Genomic DNA, 22,420 nt, shown 5'->3' with positions numbered 1-22,420 from the left:
TTTTAAAAAGTAACAACATAATGGAAAAAAGAGGAAAAGCTGATTGCTATTGATGGATGACAAAAAGGGAGTAGAGGAAGGTGAGATTAATGAAAGAATGTAGTTCCGAGCAAAATGGCTCCATAGCTAAATCCTGATCTTGCAAGCACTGGCATCCCATATGGGTCTGAATTCTTGCCCCAGCTGCTCTACTTCCCATTCGGCTCCCTGCTTGTGGTCTTGCCAAGCAGTAGAGGATGGCCCAAACCTTTGAACCCTGCACTACATGGGAGATTCAGAATAAGCTCCTGGCTCCTGCCTTCAGATCGACCCAGCTCTAGCCATTGCGGCCATCTGGGGAGTAAACAGTTCGATGGAAGATTTTTCTGTCTGTCTCTCCTTCTTACCATAAATCTTATCTGCCTTTCCAATAAAAACAAATAAATGTTTAAATGATAAATTTTAAAAATTTAAAAAGAAAATTTTGAAAATTATTGAGGGGAAAGTTTGAATCTACTCAGAAAAGGAGTTGGGAGAGATGGGGTTGAAGCTCAAAGCATGAGGCCGAAGGGCAGGATTAGCTTTGCTAATGCGGGCATTTGGGAACTGAAGTTGTGAATGGAAAATCTGTCTCTTCCTTTCAGATTAATTAATCTTTTAACCGGTTTGTTTGCTTATGTAATAAGGAAAGAGAGGCAAAGGGGAAACCAATGCAGGCTGAAGCAGACAGACGAAGCTCTCTTTGCAATGTCTGCAATAGCTGGGGATGGCCCAGGCTGAGATCAGGAGCCAGGAACTTAGATCTAGCTCTCCCTCGTAGGTTTCAAGAACCCAACCCTTTGAGTCAGCAGGAAATTCTTCCCAGGTTGCTGTTTAGCTGATGGCTGGAATTGGCAGTGGAATGGGCATTTGAACATAGTGACTCTGATACGAAACGTGGACCTCCCAACCAATGCTTTGACCTCAAGTCTGAAAACCCTTTAAGATACTGTTAACTTTTTTTTTTTTTAAGATTTATTTATATATTTTGGGAAGTCAGATAGACAGAGAGGAGGAGAGTCGGAGAGGAAGATCTTCCGTCCGATGATTCACTCTCCAAGTGGCTGTAATGGCCAGAGCTGAACCAATCTGAAGCCAGGAGCCTCCTCTGGGCCTCCCACGCAGGCGCAGGGTCCCAAGGCTTTGTGCTGTTCTCGACTGCTTTCCCAGGCCACAAGCAGGGAGCTGTATGGGAAGCAAGGCTGCCAGGACATGAAAAGGCACACCCATATGGGATTCTGGTTCATGTAAGTTGAGAATTTCAGCAGCTAGGATATTGTGCTGAGCTATAGACTCTAACTTTTTAGGTATCTTTGCTTACCTCTAGCTAATGTTAACTTTATTGGTTGCATAATGTCTTCCCATTTGCCAATGCGAAATGAACACACTCATGTCAGTACATGAGTAAATATCCTAAAATAATATGCAAAATAAACTTGATAAACCATAGAAATGAAGGCCGTAAAATACTTGGGGAGCTGTTGTGAGAAAAATTGATTTGATTTTCATGATGTAAAGAGAGTTGCAGTTTATGACCAGTTGATTATTCCAGAAAATGAGAACTAAGTATTCATGCTTATCAGTAATGAGTATGTTGAGTCACAAGCATGCACTATACAAGCTAATAGCTTTGATGTCTACATTAAAACCTGCAAGTTTTGAAGAAGGAAATAAGAAGGATAGTAATTGTATCTTAAATCTAAGAGGACACCTGGCAAGCTTTAGCATGGTAATTAACAGTTGCAAGCCCTTTTTGGGCCATTCCTTGTCTGTGACCACAGGAAGTAGAGGGCATTCTGTGACTTACTCAAGGAGGCATTTTGATGTTACTTCAGTATGACTTTTAAGAAAACTGAGATCTTGAGTTCTTCCTATAGTTTTCTAGTTTGTCCCTGATATGCATGAGGTTCTAATTATTACATTTGAGAACCTGGGAAAGGGATGTGAAGAAGAAAATACATGATCTCAATAGGTTCAGTCACACAAAAGCTTACCGAGTAGCTAACGGTTAGCCAAAATTGCTTGACTACTAGGAAAAAAATGCCAGTAGGTGACATTTCATCCTTTTTTACGGTGAGGATATAAGAAAAAAAGTGGAGTCCCTTTCTTGATGATGCTCTTTAGTATTTGGTAAAACTCCAAGACTTGCCTAATCTAAGGTGACACGCTGACTCATGCTTCACCGTTCTTTTGCTCTGGAGCGTTCTTGAACATCTGTCTTGACATACATGTTCTTTGTTTTCAATGCTAGCATTTTATTCTTCATGGACATACACTAATTGGATTTGTATATTCAGTACAATGTGCAAGGATCATATTAGAGTAAATAACATGTCCTTCCTTTTAAAGCTTTATCGTTTCTTTTGTTGGGAAGATCCAAATTTCTCTCCAATAGTTATTTTGAGATGCATCCTTTTTTTGCTATCAGTTATGTTTCTGAGTTATAGGACATTTGAAAGTATTCCACTTATGCAACTCCACCGTTGTTAACAACAGCCGTCCTCTCCAGCCTTTTCCTTAACAATTATTATTTGGCCTCTAATAATCACTATTATGTAATTATTATGTTCTATTAGTATGTAATTATATGAAACAGAACTTTTAAGTTATCACGAATAAGTGGGGAAGTTTTGTGGCTGCCTGTCAGTGCTTGACTTACCTCACCCAATGCAATTAATTCAGGCCTCCTTTTCAGGCAACAGGATTGCATTATTTGTTTTAGTGGCTATTCCTCCATTGTGTAAATAAAAGCATATTTCCCCCATCCATACATCCATTAAGAAAATACCTAGGTTGATTCTGGGTTGCATCTGTCATACATAAAGTTTAGATGAACATGGAAGTTCAGGTATCTCTTCCACTTGCTAACACTTTTGCCTTTGCACTTTTAACCGTTGTTGTTTCTCAAGGGATTTTGTAGATTTGTTGTGCTCTCACAATCTCTATCACTGGAAACTCTGATTGACATCATCACTCATTATATCCCATGATTGTCCTAAAACATTTCTTGCATTTTACATTTTTATTTCAAATTTAATAATTATTTCAGCACCTTGTGATTGAGCCTCTACCGTGTACTGGTTGGTTCATAGTGCTGACTTTGGCTGCTAGCTATTGATTTTGGTATATTTGGTATCAAATTAATGTTATTGCTACTCCATAAAAGATAAGGTAACCAAGGCTAACACTGATATTATACAGTATACATACACATACATGTACAATAATATACATAATGTACATGAAAGCAAATGATTTCTTTTTTTTTTATTGTTGCTTACATTGTATTATGTAGTACAGTTTTATAGGCGCTGGGGATTCCCCTCACCCCTCTCATACCCCTCCCCCCATGGTGGATTCCTCCACCTTGTTGCATAACCATAGTTCAAGATCAGTTGAGATTCATTGCTTGCAAACACATGCCTAGCATAAAGTTCAGCGTCTTATTGTCCAGATAAGTTCAGTGGCCTCTTGGGGAGACCTTCTATGGTCTGAAGATAGGTCTAACAGAGTAAAGATCCAGTCAGTTAAAAGCCCCAACAAGGCCTCAATATCAATATACAACATTATGGAATTAATTGACATAGTATTGGGTAAACAATATGTTAAAAATAATGCAAGTTCCATTCTTCGAAACATCTGGGTTGAGACAGTATCAATGACAGGTTCAAAAAATAACAAACAACCATACAAAAATTACAGGTTAAATCAAGGCAAACATGTGGTATCTAATCTTTTGGGAATCACTCATTTCCCTTAGCATTATAGTTTCCAGTTGTGCCCATTTAGCCACAAAGAACTGCATTTTGTTTTTCTTAATAGCTGAGTAGTATTCCATGGAGTAGATGAACCAAAGCTTTCTTATCCAATCTTCTGCTGATGGGCATTTTGGTTGCTTCCATGTTTTTGCAATTACTGATTGGAAAGCAAATGATTTCAAGTCGGACCAACCTCTTTCCAATGAACATGCTTTCCCACCACCCAGTCACCTCCCAAAGTTAGTGAGCATCACCACGTAAGAATTCTAAATCTGCTCCAAAGTTTACAACTTTGGGATGCAGCACGCAGCTACAGACTCCTTGCTTATCAACATGTTCAACATTCTCTTGCATCGTTTTATTGTGTCTAACCCACCCCCACCATCCCAAATGCTTTGAAATATTGGAATCATTTTTGTCATTCACATATTGAATTCAATCAAGTGACTTTAATACGAACGCATGGGCATGAGTAAATGTACAGGTTTCCCATAAGGGCTGGTTGCCAATCAAATGAACACAATCATTTTATAAGATTGCTTGTCCACTGGGTTAGTGTCCACCATACTTTATTGAGTTAGCTAGGAAATTTAAATGTGTTTTTTGCCTGCTATTTATGAGTTATCCTTCATTTTCAATTCTTACAATCTTTAGTCACTGCCGTCCCTGGAAATACTGTCGAGTTACAAGTGGTTCCTAACGTCTAGCAGTGGAATCCAGTCTAAATGTTCCAAGTGTGCTATTGCATTATCCTGGTAAATTTATCAGCCCAAACCCTCAGGTGTTCAATAATGAGTGGCAGTGGACAGATGTGAAATGAGTCTGAAAATGTGCATAGTATTTCCATCTTTGCAGTAATCAAGAAAATAAACTACGTAAAACACTTAAAAATGAAGCACAACTGAAAAGTGCCAGGGGGTGAATTCTTATATCTTATAAAAAGCCAATTTAGATATCATTTAAGTACCGTAAGCGTATCTGTTTTTAGTGTAAGCTTGAGACATTTGGATAAATGTATGCATCTGTAGAAATGCAACAATAACAATACATACACGGCTGCATCCTCTGCTTTTCCTGCACTACTCTCGCACCTATATTATATGTCTCCTTAAATATTGAATAGATGTAAGTATATGCAATATATCACTGACTCTCTGATTTCTTATATATGCCACTTTTATTAAGGATTTTTTTTTATTGGAAAGTGAGATATGCGGGAAGGAGGAGGAGAAGCAGAGAGGAAGATCTTCTGTTCGTTAGCTCACTCCGTAAGCTGCCTAAATGGCCGGAGTTGATGCGATCCTGGCCGGGAACCAGGAGCCGCTTCTAGGTCTTGTACACAGCTGGCGGTTCCCAGGGCTATGGGCCACACTTGACTTCTTTCCCGACCACGGGCAGGGATCTGATTGAAAAGTGGGAACGCCAGGATTAGAACTAGCACAAGGCAGGGACTTTAGCTTCTAAGCTACCGTGCCAGGCGCTATCACTGTGTTTTTTGAGATTTACCCACAATGCTTAGAGATGAACCATTATTCTTTCATGCACCTTAGAATTCCTTTCTATAAATAGAAAGGAATGTTTATGCAGTATGTTTCAGATAGCTATTTAAAGTTTTGCCAGGTTACTATTACAATAAAGATATTCTAAACCATCAAGTTGTGAGAAAATGTGCTTCGTTTTTCTGGGGGATAAATACCTATGATATTATGACCAGATCACATGTCAGTTGTTTTTAAATTATGAAGGACTATAACATTGTAGTAAAATAGGGAAAATCTGTCTGGGGGTGGGAGTTTGGAGGGGAATCCCAGTCTACACGAATAAAGAAAAAAAGTCTTATAAGAATATAAAACAATAAATAAATAAAATGAAATTAAAAAAAGAATATAAGACAATGGAATTGATACAGTGGTTCAACTGACTAATCCTACTGCATGCACTGGCATCCCATATGGGCACTTTGGATCCATCTCCGTACTTGTGACTTGGGAGGGGGGCAGTGGAGGATGGCACACGTCTTTGGGTGCCAGAAGAGGATCTTAGGTCTTGGCTTTTGATTAACTCAGCTCCAGTTATGGGAGTTAACATCTGGCCATGGGGAGTTGGGTTAAACGGGTGGAGAGTCTTCCTCCCTATGTGTCTATTCCTCTGTAATTCTGTCTCTCCAAGGAAAATAAAATAAATCTTTACCAGAAAAAAAGGTGTAAGAAATTATCTAGTTGAATTTCAAAATACTTGCATCATGCCCAACTTATCAATATTCTAGTGATCCATTTGTATCTAATTATAATGCTCATTTATGTTCTCAGACTTTTTAATTTTAATTATTGTATCTCATTGTAATTTCAATTTACAGTCCTTTGATATAAAATAATAATGAGAAGTTTTGAAGAGTTACTTCATGATGTTCCTTTTAAATTCCTTTGAAAATATTTTAATTATCTTCTTATTGGCTAGCATGACTCTTTATATTTTGAATAAATCCTCCCTAAGGCAAAAGAATTACAAATAAAAAAAGAAATGTGAATATGCTGCCAAAATCTGAAAATCAAAAATGTGATTAAGATTCTGTATTCATGCATGATACGGTGAATGGATTGTGGAAGTAGTCACACAGGTGGTTATTTTATTTATTCATATTCAAGATGAGTTAATATGAGGTTTTGCAAAAATCTCAGTAGTTAAGTACCAAACGTTAAAGCTGAATTTCCCGTATGTGGTGGAGTGCACACAATCTCTTGTGCATAATCACAACAACATACAAGAAAAGATGAGCTCCCTTGCCTAAGGCTGCAGACCGGTATGAGAAAAGGGGAGAGAAATAGAATAGGAATCACCACTGCCTTTTTCTCACGGATTGCCTCAGGTCAGTGACCATGCTAAGTGAGTGCACACAATCTCTCTGAATCCTTTCAATAATACTCTCAGGTAGATGTTGGCTTCATTTTGAAACAGCACAATGAGCGGTCACAAATGAAATTGCTTATCCAACGTACAACTTACAAAGAGAATCCTGGAGCGGGGATTCCAAAACAAATGCGTGCAGGTTTCTAGGGCTCTGCCTTTCCGGATGTGGAGACTCCAGCATGTGACTTGGTCCTTAACTTTGCATGACATGACCTTACAGTAGTCTTCCAGTCTTTTGAGCCTCGTACTTTCCCACTTTTAAATTTGAGCTAATGGCAACCTGTGTATAGGAATACTGTGTTAGGGGGAAAAAAAGTCTAATTCTGTGTATATCTGTCTCAAAATCAATACTGATGTCAATTTTTACTCAGGGTCAAACAGTATACTTCTTACCACAGTTCTCAAAATACAATTTGAAAGTAAACGCAATAGCTTTACCTCCTTTTTCTTGCCATTTTATGAGAAATTGACTACTCAACTCTAATTAACAAGCCAAAAAACCAAGATCTTTGAAATGAGAACTCAATGAAAATATCACAGTTCTGCCCTCACTATAATATCTTGTTTATAACCTAGAGCTAAAAGATGATGAGCAGCTAAAAATGGTGAACCCCCCTGGGTCGGTTTTGGAGTGATCTTCATGCTGGATTTCTGATTATCATTTTACTGACAAGACAGCCTCACAATCTCTCTCTTTCTCTCTCTCTTTTTCTGATGTATTTTTATTGAAGAGATAGATTTACGGAGATAAGGAGGGAGAAAAAAAGATCTTCCATCCATGAATTCACTCCCTAAATGCTGCAACAGTTGGAGCTGAGCTAATCTGATGCCAGGTTCCAGGAAATTCTGTCAGGTGTTCCATGTGGGTGCATGTTAGAAAGGCTTTAGGCCAGTTTCTACTGATTTCTCAGGCTACAAGCAGGGAACTGGATGGAAAGTGGGGTGGCCAGAACATGAGCCAGTGCCCAAATGGGGTGTTGGTGTTGAAAGGTCAAGGATTAGTCAGTTCAGCCTTTGTACCGTCAACAAGTCCGGCTCTTGAAGGGAAAGGGAGAGTGTTAAATGTTATTTTATCACTACATCCAGCAGGTGAGATGCTCTCAGTCGCAAGGAGCTGCACCAACCTTTGTTAACTGTACTTTTACAAACACGTTTAAGAAGGTGTAAAATCCACTTCTGTTTGGTAAAGTGGAAAGCCACTGGCATTCCAGCCTTTCACACATATTGCTGAGAGATGAAAGGCCTTTTGTTACATCTCTGAAACAGTTGCACTACTGCAACCAGCAGAATCATGTCTCAAACAGTCTTGGAAGAGATTCCCTGGGTCATCCATATCTTATCCTCTATTTTTAATTATTTTTTTTTATTTTGCAGGACAAATTATACTGGCTTGCTTTCTTTCAAAGACCACTTGCCTGTTACTCAGATCGTTATCACTGGTACCAACACATCCAACTCAGAAGCTGCTTGGAGAGTTGGTCCATTGCGTTGCTATGGTGACCGTGAGTATAATGCTGAAAGCAGCTTTCTCTCTGCATCGTATGATCACATGATGATTCTCTTCCCCTTATCCCTTTCCCCCCCACAATGTACCCCAGCGTGGAAACCAGTCCAAATGTCCCATGGGAATTGATGGCCCATGCTGAAGGCTTTTCTTATTTGCAGGACACTTCTGGAATGCGGTCACATTTGACACAGAAGCGTCTTACCTCCACTTTCCTACTTTTCAAGTGGAATCCAGTGCCGACATTTCCTTCTTCTTTAAAACCACAGACTTATCGGGAGTTTTCTTAGAAAATCTTAGCATGAAAGTTTTCATCAGACTGGAAATGAGTTGTAAGTGCACTCCTTTACAAATGTAATTTCACTAGTCATCTAAACACGTTAACTCCTATCCTTACCAAACATGCGTGTATATATTGTCAAATTACTTTCACTGAAACATGGTCAAAGTTACAGTGATAATTGCATGTTCATCTGAGGCTTTACTGTTAAGTCCTATGGTGATCATACACACTCGAGAGAGACTCTTTTTAAAAATTACTTATTTAGTTTTAATTTTTCATTGTAGATTTCCTTAGGCTGAGGAATTTCTCTTTCCACCTGCTACCCTTCCCACCATTGTTCTACTGTTTTGCCATAGCATAGTTCTTCAACAATAAGTCTCAACAAAGTTTCACAGTCTGGGAAGAGCCTGATGGAACAGTTCTATGTGGTGCAGTGACCACATGGAGGAAATGGCTGCTCAGTGTTTTGGGGGATTGGGATTTTATATGCCCCTTATGAGGGGCAAGGAAACAAGGTTGACTGGAGACTTCCTGTTGTGTGCATTCTCTGGGGATGTTCTACACATTCACTGAGGAAGTACTCAGTGCTTAAGCAGTGTCGGTCGGTACAGTCAATTACTGAAAAGATTCCCAATGGGGTGAGGTGGACATGATCCATCAAGGACTCACTCCTGTCCCACTCCTACAAGGCAGCCTACTGTGTTCATTCCAATACTGCCTAAAGACTCCTATCACAGTGTCTGTTCTCTAAACGACAAGTATGTCTTATCTCTGACTTTAGGCTTCTGCATGCCAGAATACTTCACATGGAAAGCAGAAATGATTATGATGGTGCCTTCTTGCCTCTTTTTTTGGGTTGAACTCTGCACTGTAGTTTTACTTCAAAACTAATTTCCTTGATTCAGCTCCTCCCACTAGGAGAATGTGATAGCCCAATGAAAGTTATGCTTTCTCTGCTACATGATAACAAAAAGTGATTTATCGAGCAAATCTGATGTAAGCGTAGATCGTTTATTTTTAACATCATTTGTTACATACAGATTATAGACAATAGCAATCAAATGATAAAATGAAGAAATGATAAAATGAAAGATTATTGGATATCGTATGTGCAATGCAAGTGTACACACACACACACACACACACACACACACACACACATACACACACACACACAGAACAGCTTTTTGATCCATTAAAGCAGCGGCAAATGTCATGGCAGTATATTACAACAATATAATCAGTGAAAATTTAGTGTTTAATACCTGTCAATATCCAGTTTGCTTGTACTATGTCATTCTGCATTTTGCTCTTTGCCTTATATGAAACAAAAAAAGGTGCATTTGATATAAGATGCTATAAAGTTGAAAATAAGCTAAAATCCACACATGCCATTAATGTAGTCTTCGTTAATGAACTGGTGAGGATTACTTTACAAATGCATCAGATTTTGCAGCCAGACTTCATATATCCCCTCTTCTATTGTTATCAGTAAAATGATCATTATTAATAATAAATTATATATGATTAACATTAACATTGATATTATTAATTTCCCCAAGACTTGTGGAAGATCTTGTATTTCTTATATTTAGGAAGTATGTCTCCATTCATTTTTGTAATTTTAGCAGGTAAAAAGAGCACTCATAGCAAGATATTTCTACAGTGGCTTGTAGAGGAAACGGCCTTTGACAGATGCGGTGACTCTGAATTGATTTTAGTGCCGTCCCCAACGTTATTTCTGAGCATCAGCTTCCCAGGTGGAGTTATTCAAATTGCTGGAAAGGAAACATCAAGCTTCCTTAAAATTTCTATTCCATTCCCTCTTGGGTCATGTTAAAGGTGACATTTGAGTTATGCATCTTTGTGATTAGCCTGTGGCAAGTCTCAGCGAATCTGTTCCACATGGGACTGTGAAAGAGACAGGAACTGTTTGCGGAAGGCTGTTTAGGCTCTGGTTTCTGACAATCAGTATGACACAGTAGGAAAACCGTGGGGAAACGTGAAACCCTGTGTGAATTTTATTCCTCCCTTCATTATTGATGTGTGAGAGAGAGCACTTGGGCACTCCTGCAGTACACATTCATGCTGCCCGATGGCAGTCAAATATATGTGAACAGTGTTAATATAAAACCATTCCTGAACTGATCGGTAAGACCCTAGGTATGTGTTGATGCTGGGACATGTGGCTAATGCTGGATGACGCAGGACTGGTTGGACTTCCCAGTTGCACAGCATGATTGGTAGTGTAGATGTTTTCTCTTTCTGTTCCGACATCTGATAAGCTACTCTGCTCCAAAGCTAGCCCTTGCTGTGGGATGGTTACAGCCTATGAATAAAGAGTTTCCTCTTGCTTGATCTTCCCAGTCAACGCCTTGGTGTACTAATCATTAGTTCCTAAGAACTCATGAAAAAATGATTTTGGCCAAGACAGCAAACATTGCAGATGGGTTATTACTAGGGCCACTTCTATGCTTAGGAATGGGGCAGATTTTCTCTAAAGCCAATGAGGAATTAAAGAATGGTAATTTTCTAAATTAGATTTTGAATATTGTCAGAAAGATGGTATTAGTCATGAGAAATCAGTTGTAATTTTTACAAGTGACTTTCAAGGTTGAAATATTACAATTTCTAAGAAATGCCTCGAAATATATAAGGAATTAGTATATGTTATTCATTTTTTTCTTTCAATATACAAAAATTGTTGATTTTAGGTAGCTATAATCTTAGCACTGATTGTGAGCTAATGCAGGGTATATCATTACCTTATTCCCTAAGTCATTAATACATAATCTCTCGATTTCTTATCCTAACGTTCTGGCAGGTTCTTAATAAATATTAGTTCAAAGGGGCTCTTTATTGCAATATGAATTAGTTGAAAAGAAAAACAGTTACTGAATTCAGGCTCAGTACTGTAAGGAGTGCTGAGCAGGCATGAAGATACTTCCCCAGTAGGCACTGTGGTCTGCTCTTCGTGCCAAGGCTGTTTACAGACTAGTGGGGTAGGGTAAAAGCAGTAAAGAGATTGCCATACAACCGTGTATTCATGCTGGGTGGACCTTAAAAGTCACAGGAGTAACCTTGCAGAAAGGAATTTGCCCAATCCCTTAATGTTCCTCTCCAAGAGTCTCACTGGTCTGTACCTGTGTTTTTTCAGAAAGAAACAAGTGCATGGTCAATCATATTGCATGTGGGATTACAAGCTTTTATTGGTGGTCTGAACCAGAAACTTTTACTTCGGTTCTTTACTGCCTGGCAGCCCATGTGGTGTGGGAGAAGTGCTTACTGCTACTACTAATTGAGCAGAAACTACTTGCCAGGCAGCGTTCTAAGAACTTTTTCAGAATTTGTGTATTAACAACATGATGATGAAGCACTGTGTGTGTGTGTGTGTTTACTTATTTTTTCCAGTTTATAGAGTAAAAAACTCAGGCATGGTGAGGTTTTTGGTTTTTTTTTTGCTTTGTTTAGTTGTGTTTAAAGTGCCTTAAAATCCAGAGCCTTCAGAATTCATTCATTTCAGCTACATATTTTGTTTTTATAAAGGTCTATTTATTTCTATTGGAAAGTTAAATATGCATAGAGGAGGAGAGACAAAGAGGAAGATCTTCCCTTCTGCTGATTCACTCTCCAAGTGGCCACAACAGCTGGTGCTGAGCCAATCCAAAGCAAGGAGCCAGGAGCTAGGAGCCTCTTTCAGGTCTCCCACTTGGGTACTGAGCGTCAAGGCTTGGGGCCATCCTCTACTGCTTACCTAGCTCACAAGCAGGGAGCTAGATGGGAAGTAGGACCACTTGCGTTAAAACTGGTCCCCATATAGGATCCCCGGTACATGCAAGGTGCAGATTTTAGCCACCTACCATGTTGGACCTTCAGCCCCATCTCATGAACTCTCCTTAAGTTGAGGGCTCAGCAGTAAGGGAAGGGATTCAAGCTCTCAGCATTAGAAATGTTGCATATGGAGGCTTTCTATCCTGAGACTGGTTTTTTGTTAGGATATAAACACTTGGAATGAGGCAGACTAGACCAGGGAGAAATTTGATTGTTGATGTCTTTAATAATTATTATTTCATGTGTACAATAATTCAGTAAATCAATTTTTTTCCCTTTGTCTGGAAGTAAGAATAGGGGTCACTCACAAGGAACGAGCAGGAAATGAAGATCTGGCACACAGCAAACCCAGTCGCTCACAGTGACTGATGTGCCAGCTCTCATTTGTACTGAACATACATGTTCTTTCAAATTTAGGGAATCGTGATGACTGGAGCTGTAAGAGCAGAATGGCAACAGGCCATGCCTTTGAAATCAGATTTTTTTTAGCAGTGGGAAAATTGTGAGCAAAGTTTTTCTCTGAACATTAGTTTTTCTTGTTTTCATTTGTAAAATAGAGACAATGGTATTTCCCCCATGTGCTCATTTTGAGAATTAGAACAAGAGTATTCAATGTCACTGCTTAGCATAATATCTGGCATAAAACTGACCATCCTTATTGGACAGTGTCTCCTATCTGTCTCTCTTGAGGGATGTATCTTCATGTCCACACTGCATTTCTCATCATCGCCACCACCAGCACTGTCATATCACCATCTTCACACCATGGTTACCACCCTGATTACCACCACCATTGCCTCTTCCATCACTACCATCACTGTGATCAGCACCCCTGACACCATCCATTGTAATACCACCAATACCATCCTCATCATTATCTCCTCACTTTTAGTATTTTTACACCTGGCTTCTGCAATTTATAAGTCATTGTAAAGAGAGTAAGTTATGACAGAAGACCTGGATGAAGACAATATTGGATCTGACTGTAAGTATCGCTGCTGGCTGTTGACATCATCACTGATAGGAACGTTGTACTTCTGAGCTTGTGTTCTACTCATTTTATTTATGGGAACAGCATAAATGTTTTTAACATGTATATTTATAAGATGTAAGGATATTCCTGTACCTCCCAGGGCATGAATTTCTAGATTGCAGAAATGGAGCTGTCCAGCTGGCCCCAGGATTACAGGCAATCAGGAGACTACAGTGGAAGGTGGAGGAGACCCCAAAACACCACGCCTCAATGCATATGTCTCAGATCTCTGTTCAGATTCCTAAATTTGAAGAGTAAAATTCAATTAAACACACACACACACACACACACGCACACACACTTAGTATGTAATGGTCAATAGAACTAGTGGTGACTTCAACACTGCAGAGGTTTTGCAGGAAGTACCCTGCACTGTAATGTTGACTTACAACTGTTTCTCTCCAATCCAGTCTGATGTTTTTGTCTTCTATATAGTAACAACTCCCTTCATTCCTCTTTTTGTTTCCCTCTCGACTTCAGCTCCTTCTGAGGTCACCTTTGCCATTGATGTTGGGAATGGACCCATATTGCTCGTCGTCCAGTCTCCTTCTCCTCTGAATGACAATCAGTGGCACCATGTCTGGGCTGAGAGGGGCCTCAAAAAGGCCTCATTGCAGGTGGACAACCTCCCCAGGAGCAGTAGAGAGACCACTGAGGACGGCCATTTCCAACCGCAGCTCAACAGCCAATTGCTTGTAGGTAGGAGACAACTTAAGGCACCCATTGTGCAAGTGACTGTACAAGACCACAGTGTGGGTGTAAAGAAAACCCCCTCTTATTTTAGGCCTGGGGAATGATTGTAATATGTCATACAGTCTTAGAATCATAAAAATGATTCTGCGAAATCTTTGATGGATCACAGCAATACAAGATTATGCTCACCATCCACCAATTTTTGCCCACCCTGGGGTCTTATGTTGTCTTTTTTTATTGGGGACATTATCTTCACATATTCAGGAACTCCTTTGGATTTTCTTCAATATACTTCATAAACATTCTTAGAAATTGACTCTGTGTACCACAAGATATGCAGAGCTCAAGTGAGTGGGCTGTCTTTTCCAGGGATTCTTGACTGTTGATAATTACTGATGAAAGTCTGATGCAATAAGTTGAGCTGCCTCAAAGGGATTAGTATTGCCATAATATGGCTGAAGGAAGAGTTACTCCTTTTAAACTAGGAAAGTTGTTCGCTGCTTCTTGTCAGGTTGCTGACATACCTGTGTATGACCCTCAAGCAGACACTGATGTTGTGTACTTCCTCTGTAAGACTGAGAGTTGGCCTTGGACAGCATGTTTATACAAACCGAGGGCCACTTCTGGCCATGAGACTGAATCTATAGTGAACTTTGTGCAAATAGAAAGGAAGAGGTGTCATCTGTGTTTCCTGGTGGATTTTCATCTCCAGACAGGGTCATGTTGAGCAGCCACAAGGAATGTTCCAGGTCCCATCTAGGGCCCCTGAAACTGTGATGCTCCCCAAAATTTTATGAAACCATTTAGCTCTTCCAGATATCTGAATACGAACAGGATGAGCAAGAGAATGTGGTGAGAAAGCACCGGAGCAGAGAGAATGCAGTTGAAATACCCCAAAGTGTCAGTGATAGATTGATGCTTTCTTCTCATAGTGTTAGCAAATCTTTTCTCATCCTGGGAAAAAGGGATCTGGACTGAAAGCCACTGTATCAGGGAGGCAATTTTGTCAGAGGAGTAATATGCATGCTATCTGATTGTGGCTGCCTGTGTCCATTTTCAAGGTGTTTGGTTTAAGGTGGTAAGGAAAAGAATGGGAAGAGAAGGCAAAGGAAGGGAAGGGAGGGGAGGGAAGAGGAAGAGAGAGGAAGGGAGAGAAGAGGAGTGAAGGAGAGAGAAAGGGAAGGAAAGGGAAGGGGAGGGTATAGGAGGGGAAGGGATGGGAGAGAAAGGAATGGGAAGGGAAAGGAAAGAAGGAAGGAAGAAAAGAGGGAGAGAAGAAATAAGGGAGGGAAGAAAAACAAGATGAAAACAAGAAAAGGGAAAGAAGAGCTAGAAGATGGAGATGGAGAAAGAAAAGCAAAGTGAGGAATAAAGAAGGAAGGAAAGGGATAGTAGAATGAAGGAAAAGACGCTAGTGCATCAATTTAGGAATGAAATGCATTTATTTATTTAACTTAGAGAAGTTCATTTAATTTATTTATTTAGAGGGCTATAGAAAACAGGCAGACTAGTACATTTCCCAAATGTTCTCAGCAGTTGAGGCTGGACCAGCCCAAATCCAGGAGCTGTGGAATTCAGCTGGGTCTCTCACGTGGGTGGCTAAAAGCTTGAGCCATCACTGAGTGCCTGCCCTTCAAGGTGTGCATTAGCAGGAAGCTGTGATTGGGAATGGAGATGGAACTGAAATTTGGGCACTGTGTTAGGGGATACAGGTGGTCAAGCAATATATTCATTTCTGTTCTTGATATTTGCCTCAGGTATGTTCTTAGCACTGTAATTTTTTTCTTGAGCATGTTCATGAAAGAACAGGCATCGATACTGCTGTGTTGTATTCAATGAGGGTTCCAGGAATTGGAATACTTCTCTGCAAGTGGTAAACATTTATTGAACTGACACATAGATATTTTCTGAGTTTTAAAATGGTTATTTATTTATTATTATTTATTTTTATTGGAAGATGTACAAAAAGGAGATACAGAGAAAGATCTGTCCATTGGTTTACTCCCCAAATAGCCACAATGGCCAGAGCTGTGCAGATCCATAAGCAGAAACCAGGTACTTCTTTTGGGTTTTCCATGCAGGTGCAAGGTCTCAAGGCTTTTGGGCCATCCTCTATTGCTTTCTCAGGCCATAAGCAGGTTGCCTGATGGGAAATGGAGCAGCCAGGGCAAGAACCAGCACCCATATGGTATCCTGGTGGTTGCTAAGTGAGGATTTAGATACCAGGCTATCACACTGAGGTTTTCTAAGACAGGCTCTGAAGGATAGCAGCAAAGATTTTGAGAGTCTATTCATACTCAACCCAAGGAAACATAATCATAATGTACCGATTTGATGCCCACGGCCAGCTGATAAGTCATTCCTAAAAATTCTTCTTGTCCACTAATGGTCTGAGTTGTCCAGAAGAGTGTAAGTCAAGACGATGAGTGAATTATTTTTTATTGTGTACTCAAAGAAACTATGTAAAAGAACATATGAGAATGATGAAGTAGAATAACCACTTATTTGTGATACTGCCTGGAATTGTCTAATAAGAGCTTACTCTGGGATCTGGGGATGCAGAGCTACATTCTGGCGGCCAAGTCACCAGATCTGGCTTCCTCCTAGAGTTGCACAATAAAATATGACTTTTGATTGTGAACAGTCTTTCTTATTACAATTTTTTTGATGTATTAGATGTGAGTATTCAGAACATCTTCCTTTTTCTTTGAGAATTCAAAGTGTGCAGTATAAAATTTTTAGCATACTATTAGTGTCATTTATCATAGCTAAATTTCACAACAGATGTACACTTCAAGCAATCCTCTATAGTAGAAAAAGTAAAAAAAAATACAGAGAACTGTTGAACATGCTGTGTTTTCTTCACGTGTATACATGAATGTGTTTATAGTGATGGGATGGTGGATTTATTTCCAGGATCTTATTTTTAGTTTCTAAATAAAATTGGAACTTGCTGTCTAGTTTCCCACTTTTGTAGAGGATGAAACCATCCAGAAAAAAAGGTGGGATTCGGTTCACTGTGTAGCTGAGGTCATATGCCATCATATCATGAAGTTTTGTCAGCATCTGGAAGTGAGACATGCCCTAGTTAGGGACACTGCCATCAGATACAGTGTGTTTCAAACCAATACAAGTGCATTTCTTCTTCCAGAAATTCAACTCCATCACCTTCCCTTCCATTTGCAAAAGTGTTGACTGAAGTCACACATAGGTAAATGGATTTCTTCACCTCTGGCATTCTTCACCTTTGCTACAAGAAAACTGACACTAACTAGACAGATAAAGAGTTACTCAACTCCACCTTTGGGAGAGACTGAAAGATAAGGGAGATGAAAAATAGCAATCGCTTGTCCGCATAAATGCTCCCCTTTACCGTCCACAGTCTCCATGAAACAAGAGGTGTGAATGCCTGTGTGATCTCTTTCTACGTGTAACTGTTTTAGTTTATGAGTAAAAGGAGATTTTCTTACCAGGACCAAGACAGGGATATGCAGTTTGGGCATGGCTGCCCAGCCTGCTTAAGGTTCACTTATCAGAACCGGACAAACTGATACAGTAGAGTTTAATCATTGCTCCAAATAGGAGACTTCTGTGTATCTGATAGCAATGATCTGAATCCATTTTTCAGTGCTGTGTCAAGGGGTCTCACTAGTGACTGATGTGGTTTTAGAAAGGCAGCCCCATAGCTTGAGCCTTCTCATCATCCTGGTTTCCAGTTACCTTCTTGTCCGTATGACCCAATGCATGTGCATCAGCACAGGACTAGCATTAAGAGCAGTATCACATCCTGGCATGATGTCTTGATGGCTAAATCCTCACAGGATTATGTTCTGGTTGCCATACTCTCCATCCAACTTCCTGCTTACTGTAGAGGAGAGCAGTAGAGGATGGCCAAAAGCCATGGGACGCTGCAAGCCTGTGGGAGATCTGGAAGGAGCTCCAGGCTTCCGGTTTCAGATCAGCTCATCTCTTGCCATTTCGGGAATGGATGAAAGATTTTTCACTCTGTCTTTTCTTCATTCCATAAATCTGATCCATCTTTCCAATAAAAATAAATAAATCTTTTTAAACAGGAGCAACACCAGAAGTGCAGTCCTGTTTCCCTGCTAAGGGGATATCGATCTTTGGACCAAAAATCCTTTCTCAGAAATTCTTAGACTGCTTTTTCATGTACCATCTTATTTCCTCCTTCACTTCTTTTTAAATACTTATTTGCTTGCAAGTCAGTTACAGAAGGAGTTCTTTCATCTTCCAATGGCAGGACAGCCATAGCTGGGCTGTTCCAAAGCTGGTAGCCTGGAGTTACTTTCAGATCTCCTGATGGGTTTAGGGGCCAAAGGCCTTGGATCATCCTCTGCTGTTTTTGCAGGCAATTGTGTGTAAACTGGAACAGAAGTTGAGACATCAGTATGGGGTACGAAGCAGCACCCAAATGAGATGCTGGCACCTCAGGCAGAGAATTAGCAAGATACACGACCACATTGGCCCCAGCCGTCTTGTTTCCCGTTTTATGTTTATAGTGTCCTGTACAATGAAATAATGGGAATTTCCATGTGACGCATTCCATGGTTACCCACTGTATTTGAGAACTTAGTAGGCTAATACCTGGTAATATTTTAGAAAAGGAATTAGAAGTGAATGACAATTTGACAGGTGCTAAGGATGCAGACAACGTAAGGCAAATCTGCACTGTCGTTGATTTCTTCCCTTCTGCCTTCTCCTTTCCATCAGCACTTTCGGTAGAGCTTGAAGACTCACATGTGTCCTGCTTGAACCCTCTGTGTGCGCATACTTTATCAAATCTATCTAGCAAATGACCAAACCAAAATATGTTTCCCTCAAGGGATTTGGATGGGCACTAGCATGTGAGTTATGTCACACAGGGATTATCAATTGTTATTGAGAAACATAGCAGCAGTTTGAAGAGTGAGTACATAACAAAGAATGTGGAATGTGATGTGCACTCGTAAGAGGTGACTTCCTTGGTATCTCTGAGCAATCCCAGTGCCAAATAGATACCTGCTCATGGGACCTCATTTAATACTTTGCCTCATTGTGTCTTGTCACTTTTTTCCTGGCATTAGAGTGGTAGGGTTAGTTAGAACAGTTAGACTGGTGGTATTCTTTGTTTGCAGTAGGAATGAGACACTCAGGAAACTCTGATTCTACCCTTTTCTCAAACCATGTCTCTGAGAACCTCAAGATGTATGTTCAGCCAACAGTGGGTTAGGGTCCTAATCTGTATTAAGTGGAGACACCTTCTCTTTCTATCAATTATTCTGATTATTTAGTTTTATTTTAAAGGCAGAGTGGCAGAGAGAAAGATACAAGCAGATAAAGATGCCACCACCTGCTATTTCACATTGCCAGCTTCCTGCAGCAATCACAACTGGACCAGGCCAAAACCAGGGGCTGGAATCTAACCCTGGTCTCCACTCTGCTGTGTAAGCGTTAAGAAGTGGTTCTGCTATGATGAGCCTGGCAGCCTGCTTCTAAATTTGTCAAAAGGAACAATCCCATGCTGAGCCTCTGATCGAGTAAAATCTATTGTGGACCATGTTGGAACCTGTTTTATTTCATTGTTATGGACTTGGACATCAGAATGTGCTGTTATGGCCTACAAAGTTTAGGCCTCCATGAGAACCAGAGGCTATCTCTCTTTTAGGGGAAGGGTTGGCAGATCCCAGCCTAGAATGATATTTTTCCCAAGCTCCTTGTATGTTAGTGGAAAAAATTCAGCACAATTTGGTAATGGAACAACAGGTAACTTGACCAGCATGTGTTAAACCTAAAATCAATGGCTTCTAAAACTAAAAGTTGGTTGTCTGTTTACTTCTTGCCCTTAGGAGGCTCATCATCAAGGCAGAAAGGCTTCCAAGGATGTATTCGCTCCTTACGTGTGAATGGGAAGAAACTGGACCTGGAGGAGAGGGCCAAAGGCACATCTGGGGTCAGGCCTGGCTGCCCTGGCCACTGCAGCAGCTATGGTAGCATCTGTCACAATGGAGGCAGTTGTGTGGAGAGGCACAGAGGCTACCTGTGTGACTGCACCAGCTCACCATACGAAGGGCCCTTTTGCAACAAAGGTATGTGGGATATGGTTGCTAAAATATTAGTCTTATTTATTTAAAAGGCAGGGACAAATAGAGAGAGAGACAAAGACAGAGAGAGAAAGATTAATTTGCTGGTTGACTAGCCAAATAGCCCCAGGATCCAAGGCTGGAGCAGGCAAATCTAAGAGCCTGTAGTTCTGCCTATTTCTCCCATTGCAATAGAAAGGGATCTAAGTAGTTGGGCTGTATCTTGCTGCCTCCTTGAAACCCATTAGTAGGGAGCTGCATCAGAAAAGGAGCATCTGGGACTTGAACCAGTGCTCTGAATGCGAGCTCTCTGATATGAGACATCAGCTGGCGGAGGCTTAATGTATTGCATATCAATGTCAGTTTCAGGCACATTGTTGTTCCTTTGTGTAAATGCTCTAGCACATTCAAGCTGCTTTTGTCAGGCCACAGAACACCCGCAGCCTTGACAAGCCCTCATCATTTACCTCAGTTTCCTTCGGTTGAGAGACTCAGCCTCATTGCACAGACTCATTATCATTACATGTTTCCATTGAAGGTGCAGTTGAACTGGGTTTGTAATTACAGTACAGTACACTGTTGATGACTATGAAGGCACCTGAGGGCTGGAAGTGGTGAACTCTCAAGGCTGTTGTATCAGCGACTATTAGTAACAGACACAGTGATACTTTCTGCTTTGTCCCTTAATCTATAATGTCATCAAAGGGTCATAGAATCTAATCCTGGAGCAATCTTAAAAATGCAAAATATATATATACTTATATATATATAATATGTATATATCTATATAGATATAGATATTTGCAAAAAAGCATGGGGACATTAGTAAAAATAACATTCAATGTCTAGTAAAAACTCCTTCTCTGGATGTTACCCAAGACTTATTTAAATTCTACGTATTGATTTTACATTCATTATTTACTTGCCTGTTTGTTAGGTATAAGGCCAACAATAAACAGAGAGGGATATTGCCAGTTTCCATCTGCTAATTCACCCCTTGTATGCCCAAGGCTCAGGCCAAGCTCATTGAGAATGTATAATACTAAAGTCACCGAGCATGTATAATAATAATGTATAATACTAAATTGTACAGATTTCAAACATTGTTTGTACTGAGATCAGCGTAGCTCTTCCTTCTCTTTTCCCCACGAACATTTTGAAGTGTCTTCAAATACTCCTTGTGATTCTCAAACAGGAAGACAAAATAGTAGGTCCACTGTAAGATTCCTCTGTAATTTAAATTTACTGATTAGAAGAAGTTCGCTGAGAAAAGAATATGAGCAATATTTCAAGAGAAGCATTTAAGTCATTTAAAAATGTTTTAGTTACTGTGACACTTGAGTTGCACTCAATCAAGACAGTTGTGAATAATTCATGTTAATTCATTAAAACCCAATTTCCAGATACTTCTTTTTTATTATTATGTGTTATTTTTTATGTTCCAACTCCATAGACTCTGGGACTCACCCCGCCCCCTCCTCAACCCACTCTCCCTCCCTTGTTGATTTCTCCTAGAGTATTACAGTGGAAGGTCCTACACGAACATCATTCCTCTATTGAATTGTTTCCTAACATTGTAGGCATGGAAAATGTCAAAGTGTCCAGCATCCTACTGTCAGGATTTTGTCAACTGTCTTACTGGGAGTCCATCTTTGGTCTGGATGCAGAGAGACACACTGTACTATATCTCTATATCTAAACATATCAGTTTCCACTACACTTCTATTATACACCCCTAAAATACACAGAGAGTGAACACCGTCTATTACAGGGGGAAGATCAGAAAATTTTCATCAACTTGAATTTAAATAACATGGTACAAAATGACCAAGGTGTTGCTAAAGTGGTGGAAGGGAAAATCTAAAACCTACTTGTAGAAATTGATGCTATCGCATGACACATATAGCGCTGAAGACATAGCAATAAAAACAAGAACAGCAATGACCGTGAGATGTAGCAAAAACAGTGTTAAAAGGGACATTTATGCCTTTGGGTGCTTACAAGTAATTAAAAAGTCTCTTACGATGAACAGCTAATGAAACACAAGGACTTTTTGAAAAAGACACAAATGAATAGGAAGTATGAAAAGGTAAAACTCACATAAAAAGTTAGATTTGACCCCCCAAAGAACTGCAAATTGAAGCAAGATAGAGCCATTCTCTAAGAATATGAGCAAAACAACCCATCAGCCATATTAACGATAAGCATCAGTAGAGTAAAACCACTTGAAATTAGAGATGAAAGCAAAATCAAAATGGCTCACCTTTTTTTTTTTTCTTTTGCATTGGGCGTGACGTTGTTATGATCAGTGGT

General features: G+C 39.9%; 1 protein-coding gene across 2 annotated transcripts in view; it reads left to right on the top strand.

The window, feature by feature from the left end:
- The window catches only part of LOC121150345 (contactin-associated protein-like 5), a 544,128-nt gene that overhangs the window by 460,526 nt on the left and 61,182 nt on the right, over positions 1 to 22,420 (top strand). For both annotated transcript variants that reach the window (XM_040971192.1, XM_040971191.1), the window contains exons 15-18: positions 8,058 to 8,185; positions 8,349 to 8,519; positions 13,815 to 14,033; positions 19,874 to 20,113. In XM_040971192.1, coding sequence (XP_040827126.1) covers positions 8,058 to 8,185; positions 8,349 to 8,519; positions 13,815 to 14,033; positions 19,874 to 20,113 — 758 coding nt within the window. The remainder of the gene's footprint in view (positions 1 to 8,057; positions 8,186 to 8,348; positions 8,520 to 13,814; positions 14,034 to 19,873; positions 20,114 to 22,420) is intronic.

Source organism: Ochotona curzoniae, unplaced genomic scaffold, assembly GCF_017591425.1.
Source record: "Ochotona curzoniae isolate NIBS_2020 unplaced genomic scaffold, NIBS_Ocur_1.0 scaffold_4953, whole genome shotgun sequence".
In the NCBI taxonomy this organism is placed as follows: domain Eukaryota; kingdom Metazoa; phylum Chordata; class Mammalia; order Lagomorpha; family Ochotonidae; genus Ochotona; species Ochotona curzoniae.
The sequence above is the reverse complement of the archived record's forward strand: the minus strand, read 5'-3'. Positions and strand labels throughout refer to the sequence as shown.